Source organism: Podarcis melisellensis, assembly GCF_964234715.1.
Source record: "Podarcis melisellensis genome assembly, chromosome: 3".
NCBI lineage: Eukaryota > Metazoa > Chordata > Lepidosauria > Squamata > Lacertidae > Podarcis > Podarcis melisellensis.
Window position 1 is genome coordinate 48,308,758 of NC_138530.1, and position 16,602 is coordinate 48,325,359.

The window sequence follows — 16,602 nt, forward strand, 5'->3', positions numbered from 1 at the left end:
CACTGAACATTCTATTAGAAATGGCCAAGAGCATGCCATGATTAAAATGAAAGAAATTAAAATGAAATTAAAATCTCCCACATGGAAGATTTCAATAATCTGTTAAAATTGCACAACAGTATTCATCACCATACATTTAAATTGTCCTTTGAGAGTACTTATCGTCTTAAGACAATAAGCTTGTTTACTTGTGAATTTCCAAAGTGAAACCTCAAACTGGTGCAAGCTTTTCTGTCCCCACCCTGTGACACCCACTCTGTTACAGGAAAGAATGAGAGGAGATGATTGGGTGCTCAGAAACACACCATGTTCCCAAAAGACAAAGTGCAGCCTGGCATTCTCCTTACTTTCCTTTCACAATGAACAGAAGGAGAAGGCAGGGAACATCCATTCTCCTCAGACTCCTACCAGCTTGATCTTTCTCCTTGGAAAGTAATAGTAAACAGTCCGAAGGCTTGCCAAGAGTTGGCATTCAAAGCCGATTCTTTGCCATTGATACCTGCGTGACAGAAAAAAGTCAATAGGTACAGATACTTTTCACTGCATCCCTCTCACAAGGAAGAGCCAATCAGCAGAATTCCTTTTTTGCTATGCAGTATTAAAGGACCCAGAAGCCCTTCTCTGTTTCATGGGAGTTGACAACCCTGTGTTAGGTAAATGCTGTCAATAAAAATACCAAGCTGTTAAAAATAGTGAATGGAAGCACAGCCTGAAGACACGGTATGATGAAAATGTTATAGAATTAATGCATGAGGTAGAACTGCTGTTTTTTCTCAAGTTGTTATAAAAAAGCATGGAAGACGTTAATTTAAATGTTGGCAAAAACAATTGGAAAGAAAGTCACATGTTATGTTCATGTTTGCTTAAGTAAAGAATACATTTACGGTATTTACTCTTGTTTTCTTCCCTAATCATGACCTTTTTGTTTCTGTCGTGTAGCCTAGTTAATATCCTTAGATCTGGTGGAATGTACATATGTCACCAGATCACGTAAGGGGAAAAAATTAACTTTTTCTAATTTTTCTACCTGTAGCAAAGTTTGTATTTTTTCAATTGGAAACAAAATAATTTTTGTCTTATTGTCTCCAAGTCAAAACTTTTGTGTATTTGCCCCTTTTGGAAAACATAAAGTATGAGTTTATGCTGTTTTACAAATTTTAAATAAATTCTTATTACACTGCCAACAAATCCATTGACACCGTCTCCTTTATTTTCTGCTCAAATACAATTGCATCCATGTGATCTCCCAGCAAGGCTTAGTTAGCAACAAAACACTGTCATGGGTGAAGGGTTGTAGCTCAGTGGTGGAGCAGAAGGTCCCCTGTTCTATTCCCAGGTAGGGTTGGGAGAGACCTGTCTGAAACCCTGGTGAGCAGCTCCCTGCAGCCAATAAAATTGTCACATTTCCCTCACTTGCTGAAACTCTTAAAAAAAAAACCTAATAAAAACAACAGCTCTGATATTGGAAACTTGACCTCATTTGTATCCCAGCTTTTCTTAGAGAAGCTGAAAGCAGCATATACAGCAAGGGTGGGGAACCTCTTCCAAGACTGAGTGCCACATTCCCTCATGGACAACCTTCCAGATGCCAGAAGTGGATGGGACCGGGGGGGGGGGGAATTGGACTAAGCGACTCTTACCTCTGTTGACCGACATAGAAAGCCAGACGTTTCTACATCACGCCATCCAGGTAAACAAGAGGATTTTTCTTAGCACAGAATTTGTATTGGCTGGGCGTTAAGTTTCAATAACTTCCTCAGTTTCCTTCCTTTGCAGATAGCAAGTGTGAGCCCCTCCTCAGGCCATAGTCCCAGTCGGTCTCAGCCTCTGCACTATTTTTTCACAGGCATTCGGTTGGCCATTGTGAGAAGAAGATGCTGCACTCGATGGGCCATTGGCCTGTCTAAACCACTGAGCCTCTTGGGCATGCTGATTGGAAGGTCGGCAGCTCGAATCCCCACAACTGAGTGAGCTCCTGTTGCTCTGTCCCAGCTCCTGCAACCTAGCAGTTTGAAAGCACGCCAGTGCAAGTAGATAGTTAGCATTGTGGCAGGAAGGTAAACAGTGTTTCCATGCGCTCTGGTTTCCGTCACTGTATTCCATTGCGCCATAAGCTGTTTAGTCATGCTGGCCACATAAGCCAAAAAGCTGTCTGTGGACAAACGCCGGCTCCCTTGGCCAGAAAGTGAGATGAGCATTGCAACCCCATAGTCGCCTTTGACTGGACTTAACCGTCCAGGGGCCTTTACCTTTCCTTATGTTCTTTTCGGCTATTTATTAAGCAAAGAACACGTTCAGTGGCAAACTATGCAGGTCCCTTCTAGTTTGGCCCTCAGACTGGCTTCTTTCTATACCTGTTATGTCAGTTTCTGCTAGTGAATGCACTGGCTTTCTTGATTTGCTTTTTAATGGAGTCAGGCCCATTGTTCATAGCTCCCCACTACAGTGGTGCCTCGCTAGACGAAAAGAATCCGTTCCGCGATTCTCTTCGTCTAGCGGTTTTTTCGTCTTGCGAAGCAAGCCCATTGACAGCTTAGCAGATTAGCGCTACAGCTGTCTAGCGGCTTCTAGCGATCAGCTGTTAAGCGGCTTATCAGCGGAACAGCTGATAAGCGCCTTAGCGGCTTAGGAAAAGGGCGAAAAAAGCGAAAAAACCCCCCGCGGGGGGACGCAATATTTTTTCGTCTTGCGAAGCAACCCCATAGGAAAATTCGTTTTGCGAAGCGCCTCCAAAACGGAAAAACCGTTCGTCTAGCGGGTTTTCCGTCTTGCGAGGCGTTCGTCTTGCGGGGCACCACTGTACCACTTTTCTCCTCCATAGGAAAGAGATGAGGCATACTTGAGGGAAAAGTCTGAAACGGGACAACCGTGGAAGAGGGGAAATGTTTGAACCTGGCAGAGTTCCACTGAAAACAGAGCTGCTTTGCAGACAGCTGGAGAAAGGTTGTGGTTTTATTGTTGGTTGCTGTTGATCTTGGCTTGGAAAGTAAAGCATAATTGTAGGCTAAGTGTTTCTGATTGGCTTAGGCAGGCAAGAAATGCAAACAATTATGTAGGTTTAAGAAGCAGACGAGCTCCCTAAAACTGGCTCATCAAATTGCAGATGAGTCTGAAATCATGGGCTCTTTATGAGTTAAACACAGATAGCTATTCAAGCTGTGAAATTGTGTTCACTGAAGCCCAGTATGGAACTTGGTCCACAAGGAGAATGCCACATTTTGGTTGCGACTTTGCCATTGTGAGAGACAATAGCAGCACTGGCTAACACTTCAGAAATACTGATCCAGAAATCCTTGAATAGATTCAGACTGGAATCTTTTCTGCAGGAAGTCAACACCCTTTACTATTCAGAAAACAGATTACACTGGTGCCCAGTCTTTGTACGCCAATACCAGGAAGTGGAGTGGTCACAGGCACAGCTAGCTAGAACCCTTAATTTCTAACCTCCTATGAAAGAGGTGCAAGAAACATTCATACAACATGTTCACACAACTCCTCTGATACTCCAGAGGAGCACCAACATCTACTGTGGTGAGAGATTAACTCTGGACAAGACAGGACATTCATTGTGAATGCATTTCTTTCTGCTACCTAATACACAAATATAGAGGATGACATAGCTCTGAGTTATTGGCAGTTAGGCTGTAAAATTTACTCTCTTCTTAATTACAGATTTCTAAATTAGTTTGTTAAACTGTATAACAATTTCCTCAACAATCCTTACAGCAACATATCCTTTCCATTTTAATATTGCAAAACAGTAGACAATGGTGCTGTTGTTTTTTTTAAGTTCACTGGGACTCCAATCAAAATTTATCAAATTTGTTTATCAAAATTTCAGAACAAGAACATTTTTATTTTTTACAAAGATTTTAAACTACCCTTCTTCAATGCGACATCAGAGTGGTGAGCAATAAGAGATCATAAAAAGATTAAAGAAAAGTTTCTTTTTTAAAAAAGTTTATTTTGCTACAAAGTTTATCCATTTCATTTTCCATTTGAACATAGTGCAGTGATGTTACTTAATGACTTTAGAAGACTTTATTTTCTTTATGTCAGAACTTCGAAGTATGAGAGTGCCGTTTTTAAAAGTTCCAACCTGCCCCGTTGGTAACATGCTCTGCTTTTTCTTCTTTTTCGATTTTCTGCTTTTAAAAGAAAAGTATCATCAGATGCTAACGAAAATACTAACCATTTTTAGGTTTCACAAGAATTGTGTTAAGATAGGTATACTTTAAATCCAAATACAACAATGTAGCTAAAATTACTACCTGTTTAGGATGTGAAAAGATTGGCAGAAAACACACTATCAGAGTTTTATAGTGAAGAGATCACAGCAGTGTGTTCAAAACAAAACCAAACCTGTTTTGTATTCTTCTCTTCTTAAAGAAAAAAATTGAGTTCAGGATCCAAAGATTCCTGTAATTAGTTCTACATGTCCCATGTTACAGCTCTCTATGTAACATGGAAATTCACTTTTGAAACTAAAACGACTAAAAGCAGATTGTGAAATGGCATAGAAGACTGCAGTTCCAAGAAACAGTCAGTGACCCATTTTGCACACAATATTAATCCATAGTTCAGGGCGTGGTGCATAAGAAGCAAAGAGCACCAGGCTCACATGCTCCCCCTCTCCTAAAGTTGCCATGTGGAGGACAGTGGAAGTATGTTGTTCCACTTTTTATCTAACTAGAGTTTCCTGTTATGTCTAGACTTGTGAAACACTGGTTAGCTTAAACCAGGGGTCTGCAACCTTTAAGACAAAAAGAGCCACTTGGACCCGTTTCCAAAGGGAAAAAAAACTGGGAGCCGCAAAACTCGTCATTATAAAAATAACTTTTTTGTCACTTTTTTATTATTTCTTTGTTTGACCCCTCAGAATTACTCCTCCTCATAGAAATAAACGTTAAATTAACAAGTTACCTTTTTGTGTGTGTGTGTGTTCTTCACTCCCCTTCAAAACAGTGACCAGCGTACATGCCCCCTTTCAATGCAGTGACCAGCCAGCGTACATGCCCCTTACAATGTAGCGGGCGGGCGGGAAGGTGACGTCGGGACTAACGCACGCACTGCCCCCATGCGACATCACAGCCAGTACAGCCCCTGACACAGTGGGGAGTGTCGGGGCGCACAATGCGCCTCCTCCCCTCGCTAGTATCCGCCCCAGAGCCGCGGCAAAGGTGTAAAAGAGCCACATGTGGCTCCGGAGCCGCGGGTTGCAGACCCCTGGCTTAAACTGTGGTTTATTAGCAAGGATCATAAACAATGGTTTGAGCCTGGTCTGACAGAACCAATTTTCATTTAAACCAGGGTTTGAGAGCCTCTAGCCAGGGGCTGAATGTGGCCCTTGAAGCCTCTCTGTATGGCCCTCAGGACCATCCTCAAGTCATGTTCCCTCCCCAGCCACACTCCCGCTTGTCCCTAAACACCCTCCTTGAGTATTTTTGCCTGCTTAGAACGTGTCCTTGAACTTGGGCAATGCCCATTGCCTCCCTGGATTGAGGATAGAGAGGGATGAGTTGAGTGCATATAGAAATTACTCTAGTGTACAAAGGTGAATTGACAGTCTTTGTTGCATCCACTTTTACTTCTGGGCCCACTCGCCACTGATATGTGGTCCCCAGCAAGCTGCCCAGAAGGGTATGCAACCCTGAGGCATGAAAAGGCATAATGAAGAACACCGGTTAATTTAAAAGCATATCCTTCTTATGACCTTGCAGCTCCAGGGGGCAGAGCAGAAGAGGGGCAGGGATATATGTGAATCCAAGATTCACCAGGGTGCATTTCCTTAGCATATAGTTACGAATTAGCATTGTGTGCAAAAGAAGTCATTCCTCCGGGGCAAGCCTAGGCCCTTGCACACGCCTTGAGCATTTTTATGGTTCCTAGCCTGACATTTGGTTACTGTGTCTTCATTAGCAAAGCTGAAAACAGATCCAGGTTTTTTTTACTACTCATTGATGTAATACTGTCTCACCTTTCTTCGGGCCCTTTTTTCTTCTGCCTCTTGAGAGAATTAGCTTTATTTTCCTGTTAATGAAAAGCAGTAAGTATACATTAGCAGCTAGCCAGTAGTCTCCGAAGTCAATCAAACATGGCTCCCAAATGCAACAAGTGTTGATTAGAACAGCCACTATGCCAGGGACATGACATTGTTATTATCCAACTGTGGGCACTGGTGTGGCTTCATCAGAAACCCCCACACTAGATTTTCCAGTGTTCATCCTTGCGGAAACCTGAACTTTTATCCAGCAAGTGGCTGGTGGACTTTACATTTTGTTTTCATAGGAAACATTTGACACAAACCGTCATGTTTTCTTCCTTCTTTGCTGCTTTCATTTCTTTGATTTTCTGCTGCAGAATCTTGTAGTTCAAATACTGCTTTTTAGGAGGCTGCAACAATTTCAAAAACGACTCATTTCACTAACATGCAAATAAATACAAAAGGTAAAGGCAGTCTGAAGCAGAAACTTAACAGACGGTGCAACCTTCTCCAAAGGAGGATTCTTGGCTTCTTTAAATATTAAAAACATCTGAATTTGATTATTTACTTTGGGGATGCCATTAAAACAGACCCCCTAGACTAACACAGGTATGACTTTTGGGGATGTGCGGATTGGCTTGGGTTCCAGCCTTCTGACTCGTATCACTGAAACTTTTTAAAAAAATGAACTGGGGACTGTTTTGCCAGAAATGCAACCAAGAACCCCCACCCACTATTTTCCCAGTCAGAAGCAAATGCATTGCCGGTATTGCAAGCTCAACACAACCAGATCTGAGTTTTAACCAGGGACTGTAAAGGACTGAACTCTAGAATAAAAACTGATTCTAGAGTTCAGCCCTTTACAATCCTGGTTCAAACTCAGCTCTGGGTGTGTTGAGCTTGCAATACCAGAATAATTTTTTATTCTAGAGTTCTTGCCTAACAGCAGTAGAGGTGATGTGAAGAGTGGTTTCCAGCAGAAAACAGAGAGCCCTACCATTTCCCCCTTGCCTGCAGGCTCAGTGACTGGAAGGAAAACTGGAGCAGGGGTGGCAGGTAATGGCTGAAGGTAGTGGCAGGCAGAGGAAAAGTTCAATACTCACTCTCCTGCTCTCGCCTCCTCTGGAAAATCCCTTATGCTACTACTTTCCAGCTGTTTGGCAGTGATCTCTTGGGTGTGCAACTGCCATCTATCCAGAGTCTTGTGGTGGGAAGAATTATGTCCTCTTTTTATAGCTCAGCAGAGAAGGAGACACAATACCTTTGCTCCCAACATGATTGCACGTTCTTGTTCCATAACTCGCTGCTCTTTTTTCTCAAATCCGGTGATTCCAAACCGGTGCACTTCCAAACGGGCCTAGCACATTACAAAATTGGTTAACAGCATCTTCAAAAGAACTAAAAGTGCATGATTGGCGTGATGCAATCGTGTTTTCAGAGGAACAGTATAGGATACCAACATGTGGCAAAACCAAAACACAGTATGAGGAGAATGAGGCATTTGATGGAATTATCCACCATCCGCTTCTATGGGCATTTCTCCCTCTGGAGTTTGCAAGAGCAATTTTTCATCACAAACATCTCTTGATCTCAAGTATAACCAAAGATGGAAGACAACTTGCTACCAGTATCAAATAAATTGCATTTGGCTGCAAATCTATGCCCACTTATTTGGGAATGGGCCTACTGAACATAGCTCAGCCTAATTCTGTATCCCCCACTCCCAGAGCACATTTTCATGGATTTTCTTTTTCAGAGTTCTGTGCATGCCTTTTCCAAATCCCACACAAATCCCCTAGAATCCTAAAAGAAAATTGCAAGATTAGTTTGGGCAACACAGGGAACCTTAATACCTGTAGAAGGAACTCCCATTTATGTGTGCCCTGTTTCATTTTGGAGGGTCAGTAGATTTTCTTTTTGACATAGATACTGTCACTATAGCATTCTGACAACCCAGGATCCCTACAGGTATACAACCACCTTTTTCTAGCAACCATCAAAATACTGTGCACATTAAACACTGGTAGAGCAATCATTTAGGGATAAAGCATTTCATAATTCAATACCCAATACAGATTTATCTGCAGTCTCTTTGAGACATCAGCCATCTGCATGCATTGAAACAGAAAAACAATAAAGACTTACTTTTTCCAAGTTAAATTCTTGGTCAGCGGCATGGTTTTCTTGAACAGTCAATTCTGCCTATTAAAAAAAATACAAAACAGCATTTTGAAACAAAGTGCATTTTGCCACACAACTAGATTATGGCAGTGGTTGCAGTCACATGATTCCAGGGTTATGGCATAAAAGCGGAAACTTTTATTTTGGACAGCTCTTGATTAAGAGCTATAATACAGCTCTTACTAAAAGAGAACAACTGATTCTTTATTTAAGCAAACATATTAAGTCTTTAATCCTACAGATAATTTCTTGGAACTAAACTGAGTTGAGCTCAGTGGGACTTACTTTTGAGAAGGCATGTAGGATTGTGCTGCAGATCTAAAATAGCATATGCATTTCCAGCACATTGTTTTGCATGCTGCTGGCACAGCTCCAACAAAAGAAAAAGAAAATCTTTTACTTCACCCAATATATGAAGTTTAACACAAAATGTCACTTAAAATTTGCTTGAATTACGTCCTTTGTTTGATATCTGTAACCTTGACAAACAAGTGAGATTTTAAAAAGTTAACTTAGTATACTGAAACATGAAGACTCTCAAAAGTGCCTCTCTGCCCACTGTACTCTAACTATCCCTTGATCACGCCTACAAAAGCTTACATATTTTGCATATGGCATTTTTAAGATGAGGGCCAAAAAGGTTAACGCGTTAACAGGAATTCAGTTTGAACAGTACAGTGAGAATAAAGGAAAACAACTAAAAGGAGAACATACATGAAAGTAAAACATGAAGTGTATATTGAGGGTGGAAGAACAACACCACTATTACCACACAATGTTTAGTCATCAAAGACATTGTACAAGGCTCAATCCAGATGCCAACCATTCCATATTAATCATGTCAGTGCCTAAAGAGAATCTAAAGTTCCCTGTAGTGCAAGAATTGTGGTCAGACCTTTTATCACCCCTTATCAAAAAGTAGAACAGTGCCATGGAGGGCATGGCTGTTAACTAAGATGTATAAGCAGGAAAGGAACACAGATATTTGCCTGGTTTGGACATAAAACAATGGGACATCTCGCTTCCTGCTTCCTCCGAGGAGATCAAAAGTTTCCACTTCCAATTTAAGTTAAATACCATTTGGCATGTTGTTCAAACTAAAGGACTGTGTAATTCAGAGCCACCACCATCATTTCCTACTCTGTGGGTCTCATTTTCCAGGATACAAACAGCAAAATGTTTGCCCTCCCAGGATGTTCTGTTTGTATGCCTTACACTGGAGGAAATCTAGTCTCTGTTCGTTGTGGGTGGAAGTATTTCACCTTATCAACAAGATAGACCAAACACACCCACCCATCCCCAAAAGGAATGAAAAGATCACATAGCACCTTTGTAATAGTCTTGGGCTCCATGATCACTGCAGATGGTGACAGCAGTCACGAAATTAAAAGATGCCTGCTTCTTGGGAGAAAAGCAATGACAAACCTAGACAGCATCTTAAAAAGCAGAGACATCACCTTGCCAACAAAGGTCCGTATAGTTAAAGCTATGGTTTTCCCAGTAGTGATGTATGGAAGTGAGAGCTGGACCATAAAGAAGCCTGATCGCCGAAGAATTGATGCTTTTGAATTATGGTGCTGGAGGAGACTCTTGAGAGTCCCATGGACTGCAAGAAGATCAAACTGATCCATTCTGAAGGAAATCAGCCCTGAGTGCTCACTGGAAGGACAGATCCTGAAGCTGATGCTCCAATACTTTGGCCACCTCATGAGAAGAGAAGACTCCCTGGAAAAGACCCTGATGTTGGGAAAGATGGAGGGCACAAGGAGAAGGGGACGACAGAGGATGAGATGGTTGGACAGTGTTCTCGCAGCTACCAGCATGAGTCTGACCAAACTGCGGGAGGCAGTGGAAGGCAGGAGTGCCTGGCATGCTCTGGTCCATGGGGTCAGGAAGAGTCGGACACGACTAAATGACTAAACAACAATAGTCTTCCGCAATTCCATGTCTCAACCAGTGCCATGTGGTTTCAGGGAAGCCCTCTGTCCATTTTTTACCCACATTGCATTGGGAGTCAGTTCTATTCAAAAATGCTGTTGTTATGTCTACAGATATGTAGCCCAGAACCTGTTCTGTCCATTTTATGCAAGAAAGGAGAGCAGAAGGTGTTTTGCCTTTTCTCATAATAGTCAGTTCACTCAATTCCCTCAATGTCTCCACAAACAGCATCAGTGGTTACAAAACAGTTTACAAACTTTAACTGTTTAAGCATTTCCCCCCAGTCAAAACCTGACCTGAGATCTTTTTTTTTACCATGGCTATTATTTTCGACAAAACATAAAAGCCTGGTTGCTGGGGTTGCTAAGATCTCAACTGCATCTGCAAATGTTTTCAAATAGCCTGTACCTTCACATCAGGAGGTGGCCAGACATAATGGCAACTCTTGTTAAAAGACCTTTGGATGCTCATCAAATAGGACTTGAACCACTGCAAAGTGTTACAGCCCTATATTTTTTAGGTCAGAGAACACCTTGTTTCATTTGCTTTGGTTAGAGTACCTTCACTGCAAGATCAGCAGGGGATGAATCAATTTTATGTAACATATTTCCAGCGGATATCTACCTGAGCTCAGGTTTGCAGCTGCTAGAAAGCACTTAAGAGGCATTCTGGTGGGATATTGGTAAACATTTCATTCACTCTGTTCGGAATTTGAGGGTAGTATTTACTGTGTAAAATCTATTTTTTTTAATAAATTGCAAAAATAAATAGATTGCAAAAATAAGAATTCTTGCTGCAATTTCCCATCACATTTTTTGAACCTAGAATTTGTTCAGATTAAGGGAGAGATAAATTAAAAACCCCTAACCCAATAACCAGGGGGACGCAGGTGGCGCTGTGGGTTAAAGCCTCAGCGCCTAGGACTTGCCGATCGAAAGGTCGGCGGTTCGAATCCCTGCGGCGGGGTGCGCTCCCGCTGCTCGGTCCCAGCGCCTGCCAACCTAGCAGTTCGAAAGCACCTCCGGGTGCAAGTAGATAAATAGGGACCGCTTACCAGCGGGAAGGTAAACGGCGTTTCCATGTGCGGCTCTGGCTCGCCAGATGCAGCTTTGTCACGCTGGCCACGTGACCCGGAAGTGTCTCCGGACAGCGCTGGCCCCTGGCCTCTTAAGTGAGATGGGCGCACAACCCCAGAGTCTGTCCAGACTGGCCCGTACGGGCAGGGATACCTTCACCTTTACCTTTAACCCAATAACCAGAGTCCTAATAAATTTCTTCTGTCAAATGAGCACACTTTTATGAATTCAGTCTATTTTAGAGATTATATGTGCTTGTGGGAGGTGCATGAATGCTGAAGTTTTGTTCTGTTTGCCCAGAGACAGAGAAGTGATGTTACAACTTGAACGACAGCCATGTAATGATAACTTGAATGATAGCTTGTTTATCTATGCACCAGATCAATACAATACAACACTTTGGCCTAGAGTCTAATTTAAATATCTGCCGTGCCTTAGACTGCTGGCAAGTCATGATCTCATGGCCTCAGTAGGTCATCTGTAAAATGGGAATAAAGGTAATATATCTTTCAAGGCTTTTATGATATTAAATAAAACATGCTACCTTCTCATAGCCTTAGGAAGTAGACAGACAATGAATGAATATGATGAAAGCATCACTGGGCTCTCTCATCAATATGCCCTGTTAGCAATGATGTGGGTCAGGATACATGGCTCACAGATAGAGACATTACCAAATATATACTCTATTAATTTTCAAACATGTAAAGAGATTCTGCAGTGTCAAAACTGGCACAATTATTTTTCTTTTTAGAAGACAATAGTCATCATGCACACAGATGCTTTCAGGAGTTCAACTGTTGTTCTAATTTAATTACAATGCTCATTCTATCTTTTACAAAGCTCCTTGCAACATTCACATGACGTAAACCAGTACTGCAAGAGCCCTAAGCACTTGTCTATAGAACCTGTATATACACCCAAAAACTGATGATAAAATTCTGGGAATGAAACCATGCAGCTTAGACTTAATTACTACACAATGCTTGTGTTTGGCAATCCAGCACCCATCATGACATCTTGTTGAACCACCAATCAGAAGCCAGTTTCAGTAGGAGGCTACTGTACCAGCAGCGTGAGATACAAGAAAGAAGTGGAGTGGAACTGGAATGTCTAATGTCTAAACATTGCTAAAAATGGGTCAGAATCTAACATAGGACCACAGAAGTCTTGAGTGTGGGTAACACTGTAAAATAAGATAGTACTGTATTGCATGAAGAATTAACACAGAAGTAGATAAACCAAAATCCTGACTCAGCAAAAGCAAAACAAAACACACACCAAAAAAACACATTTACAGCTGATATAAACCTAAAAATTCCACTGTGCAATTTCAGGTAGCAAGTCTAAATATGTTAACATGGACCTTTATGGTGCTGTCTTTTGATATATGAAAGCAGCAGTTCCTTTTCTTATTGCCATATTGTACTCATTTAATTGGTTCAACCTAACTTGGCTATTAAATGGCCAAATCCTATCAAGACGCTTCCACTCAGCCCTAATAAAGCCTCTGCAAGGTTTTTAACTCTGAACTTTTCAAACCTATTTGCAAGAAACTATAGATCAACCTTCCCCAATCAGTTGACCTCCAGATGTTTTGGGCTACAATCCCAATCATATTCCCTCAAATGAGGATCTCTATGTATGTGGCTGTAATATAGCCAAACATCTGGTCTATTATTGTTTCTGAAGGGACCCCTGACCGTTAGGTCCAGTCGCGGATGACTCTGGGGTTGCGGCGCTCATCTTGCTTTACTGGCCGAGGGAGCCGGCGTACAGCTTCTGGATCATGTGGCCAGCATAACTAAGCCGCTTCTGGCGAACCAGAGAAGCACGGAAACGCCGTTTACCTTCCCGCTGGAGCTATTTACCTACTTGCACGTCATGCTTCCGAACTACTAGGTTGGCAGGAGCAGGGACCAAGCAATGGGTGCTCACCCCGTTGCAGGGATTCGAACCACTGACCTGATCGGTAGGCCCTAGTCTCTGTATTTTAACCCACAGCACCACCCACGTCCCTTTTATTATTATCTCTACTACCCATTATATAAAGACATGAGAAAGGTTGCTGAAAGAAAGAATCAAATAATAAAGGGTTTATCAGAGGCCCAGAATACTTATCTCCTTGTTGATTTAGATGTTTTTTCATAATCTGTAGCTCAGACATTTACTAAAGCAATGGAGAAACTATGAGATAGATTGCTGGAAGGCATGTATTTACAGTGGTACTTGAATGTACTTTTTAATGTATTGCACTTAAAATGATTGCCTTTTAGGATTCTACGATAACAGAAAGGTTACCAGGCAGAGGACTTTTCTTGGTAGTTGTGCCGGCCCTGTGTAACACCCTGCTGTCAGATGTCAAGGAAATAAACTATCTGACTTTTAGAAGACATCTGAAGGCAACCCTGTTTGATGTTGTATTGTGTTTTAATTTGTTGGAAGCTGCCCAGAGTAGCTGGAGGAACCCAGTCAGATGGGCAGCATATAAACAGAAAATTGTTATTATCCTCTTAAAAAAAGAAAAGACCTGGGGAGTGTCTAATATTACCATTAAACATATAATTCCAGAACATTATATGAAGGCTACTGCTATACCAAGCAACAGAGTTTTTTAACCCAGATTTCATACTTTTAAAAGCCATCCTTCTAAAGAAATAAGATTAGGAGCAGAATTTCATTTCAGAGGCCATAAAGAGATTCATAACCGATTCCACTATCTTATTTATCCACAGGATTTTACAAATATACTAATAAAACATACATGAGTTCTGCCAGTACTTATACCTGTTATTCGCCTTTATTCTATAAAACAAGTATCCTCGAGGTTTTAAATTTTATCACAATTCTAAAATATACACATAAAAGCAAACCATGTAGATTTACAGTCTTATCTACAGCTTATGCTAGAGTACTTTCAGTTCTGTTTCGCTGCAATCCTGAGCCCATTTATTATGAAATGTGTCCCACTAAACACAGTGGCCTTGCTCCTTTTCAAAGAGACTTATGCCTGCTCATACAGCTGCTTTGCCCCTCCCTTCACAGTGCAAGCAGTCAAACCAGGAGGGGTCTGATTAACCAATAGTTAATAGTCAGGGAACCAATAGTTACTGCATTGGCTTCAGAACAAGCCAGAAGATAAAACTATGGTTTACAGTTGTCTTAATATCTTTGATTGTTCCAAAGCTGCTAAACACAGCTCCCCTGACAAAACAGAACAATGTGGTTAATTAGAGGCTTCTTGGTTTGACTAGTTGTATGAAGGAGAAACAATGGAACTGCATGCATGGGCAAAAGGTTTAAGCTGAGATATGTTTGTCCAGATGTTTCCAGTAAGTCTTATTTGCTAAGTGAACATGCTTAGGACAACTTGTTTAGAGTTCTGTAGATGGAAACAGGCTTGTAAACAGCCACTCATTTAGTCAAATGGAGTGAATAAGAACCTGTAGCTGATCTGATCTGAAATCTGGTTAACTTTACCTTAGAACCACCATCTTCAGCAATTTCAAGTTTAGCTTTCTTCTTCCTACGTCGACCATGAAATGTCACAACTTCAATCTCTGCTGTGTTTCCCGACTGAGCAGATTTAAATGTATCAGCATCAGGGGAACTGGATTTGGGGATAGTGCTTTTCTGATGAATACAGTCATAAGCCAGTTCATCTTTCAGACTCTCAAAGAAACTGGAAGCACTATTCTTCTTAGCAAGAGGTACCGCACCAGATTCAGGAATCATGCTTTTATTTTCCACTTGAGTTTTGCTGACCGCCAATGTTAACTTCTCATTTGAATTTCTCTTTTTGCTCTTTTTCTTTCCACCCCCATGCGGTAATGATTCACCTATGGTTTAAAAGTGAACAATGGTTAGCAGAGGCACTGGAACAAAGGCATTGGAATGATTTTGGATACCACATCATTTTTTAAATATAAAATGAATGTTTACTATTTAGAGAGATCACATCCACAAACCATGTAGGAAACACACACAAAATCTCTCCCGCTTTAATTTAAAAAAATGTTTTAGTTTTAAGTGCAGGGAATCTATAAGTGAATGGGGCCCTGGAGGAAAATATGAAAAGACCATTTATTTTGGAACCTATAAAATCAGGGAGTGACCTGTAACCAATGAATATAGATTGTGGTTAAGGAAGAGAGACCTTAACCACCACCCTGTGTTCTGACATTGTGACACTGAACTAAAAAGCCTCAGAGAGGTTCCTGAGGTGGCAATTTTGATTACTTTCCTGCACCAGTTTTGATCCACTCTGGCCTGCTGGATTTGGAGTTGCAAACATCTTTGCTGAATTAGTATCTGCTTTACTACTTTATTGTTTTAACAATTCTAGTAGCAACCAATTAGTTTAAGCCGTATCATAAGCTGCCTGCTTTCTAAAAGAAGTTCTAACGTTCCATTGAAGCAGCATGCCTTTGCAAAAGTGCTGAAGAAGACTCAGCTGTTTTCCAGAAGTAAAACCAAAGTAAGAGCATAAGAATGACTCAGCTGGATCTGGCCAATGGCCCAAATAGTCCAGCATCCTGTTCTCACAGTGGCCAACCAGATTCTCATGGGAAGCACACAGCAGGACCGGATCAAAACAACAACTGTTTAGAAGCATACTTGCCTTTCACAGTGGAGATTAAAAGCTAATCCTCCATGTATCTGCCTAATAGCAGGGATGGCAAAACAAACCCCAGCCAAGCACCACACATGATTCCCTATATACTGGGTCCACAATTACACCATACGCTTAAAGCACCATGCATGAGACCACTTTCAAGTCATGGCTTCCCCTCAACAATCCTGGGAGCTGTAGTTTGTGAAGGGTGCTGAGAAGGGTCAGGAAGCCCCAGAGCTACAATTCTCCTAGTAGTTTAACAGTCAGTCCCTCGTCTTCCTAGGGAGCTCGGAGAGAGGGGAGTCCTAACAACTCTCAGCACCCTTAAAACTACAGCTCCCAAAATCCTGGCTGGTGGGAAGCCAGGACCGCTGCTCCTAAAGGCATGCTGTGCATGTGGCCCGGGAAGCGCTGCCGGGGAATTTTGTAACGTCTGAAAGCAGCATGTGCCGAACAAACGAGAGCAGCCAGAGTCTGAGAGAGACGCTTGCAAGAAGTTTCCGGGGGTGAGGAGGGTGGTGAGTCTGGAGCAACTTGCAAAGCGCCAACTCCCCGCACGCGGCCATTCACGCACCGAAGTCGTACAAGGAGCTCAAGACGGCGTCGAGCAGGCAGCTGACCGAGGCGGAGCCCTTCTCCTCCCTGTCGTCCTCCCCCGGCTTCAGCTCGCATCCAGCCGCCGGGGTCGCCGCCATGCTCGAGTCCTCCTCCTCCTCCTCGCCGGCTCACTTAGTCCATCCGCAACGCGCCGTAGGAGGAGGTTTGTCCTCGCTCGGCCACCACCCCGGCAAGATGGCGGCGCCCACAGA

The 16,602-nt window shown here is 42.2% G+C and overlaps 1 protein-coding gene and 1 long non-coding RNA gene across 3 annotated transcripts in view; one reads left to right on the forward strand and one right to left on the reverse strand.

Annotated features, from left to right (window-relative positions):
* Positions 1–3,943: 3,943 nt before the first annotated feature.
* Positions 3,944–16,597, reverse strand: FSAF1 (40S small subunit processome assembly factor 1). 2 transcript variants are annotated; one of them, XM_081906956.1, is made up of 7 exons: positions 16,368–16,597; positions 14,659–15,017; positions 8,129–8,185; positions 7,245–7,340; positions 6,307–6,393; positions 5,978–6,030; positions 3,944–4,148 (listed from the first exon to the last, which is right to left on the reverse strand). In XM_081906956.1, exons 1-7 carry the CDS (start codon positions 16,486–16,488, stop codon positions 4,019–4,021), a joined length of 903 nt encoding a protein of 300 aa, XP_081763082.1. In that variant the 5' UTR covers positions 16,489–16,597; the 3' UTR covers positions 3,944–4,018. The 2 variants fall into 2 exon arrangements, with proteins under 2 accessions (XP_081763082.1, XP_081763083.1); XM_081906957.1 differs by having other exon boundaries at positions 3,944–4,145; positions 16,368–16,595.
* The window catches only part of LOC309367586, a 107,575-nt gene continuing 101,960 nt past the window's right edge, over positions 10,988–16,602 (forward strand). The window contains exon 1 of the long non-coding RNA XR_014167245.1: positions 10,988–11,297. This is a non-coding gene — a long non-coding RNA (uncharacterized lncRNA). The remainder of the gene's footprint in view (positions 11,298–16,602) is intronic.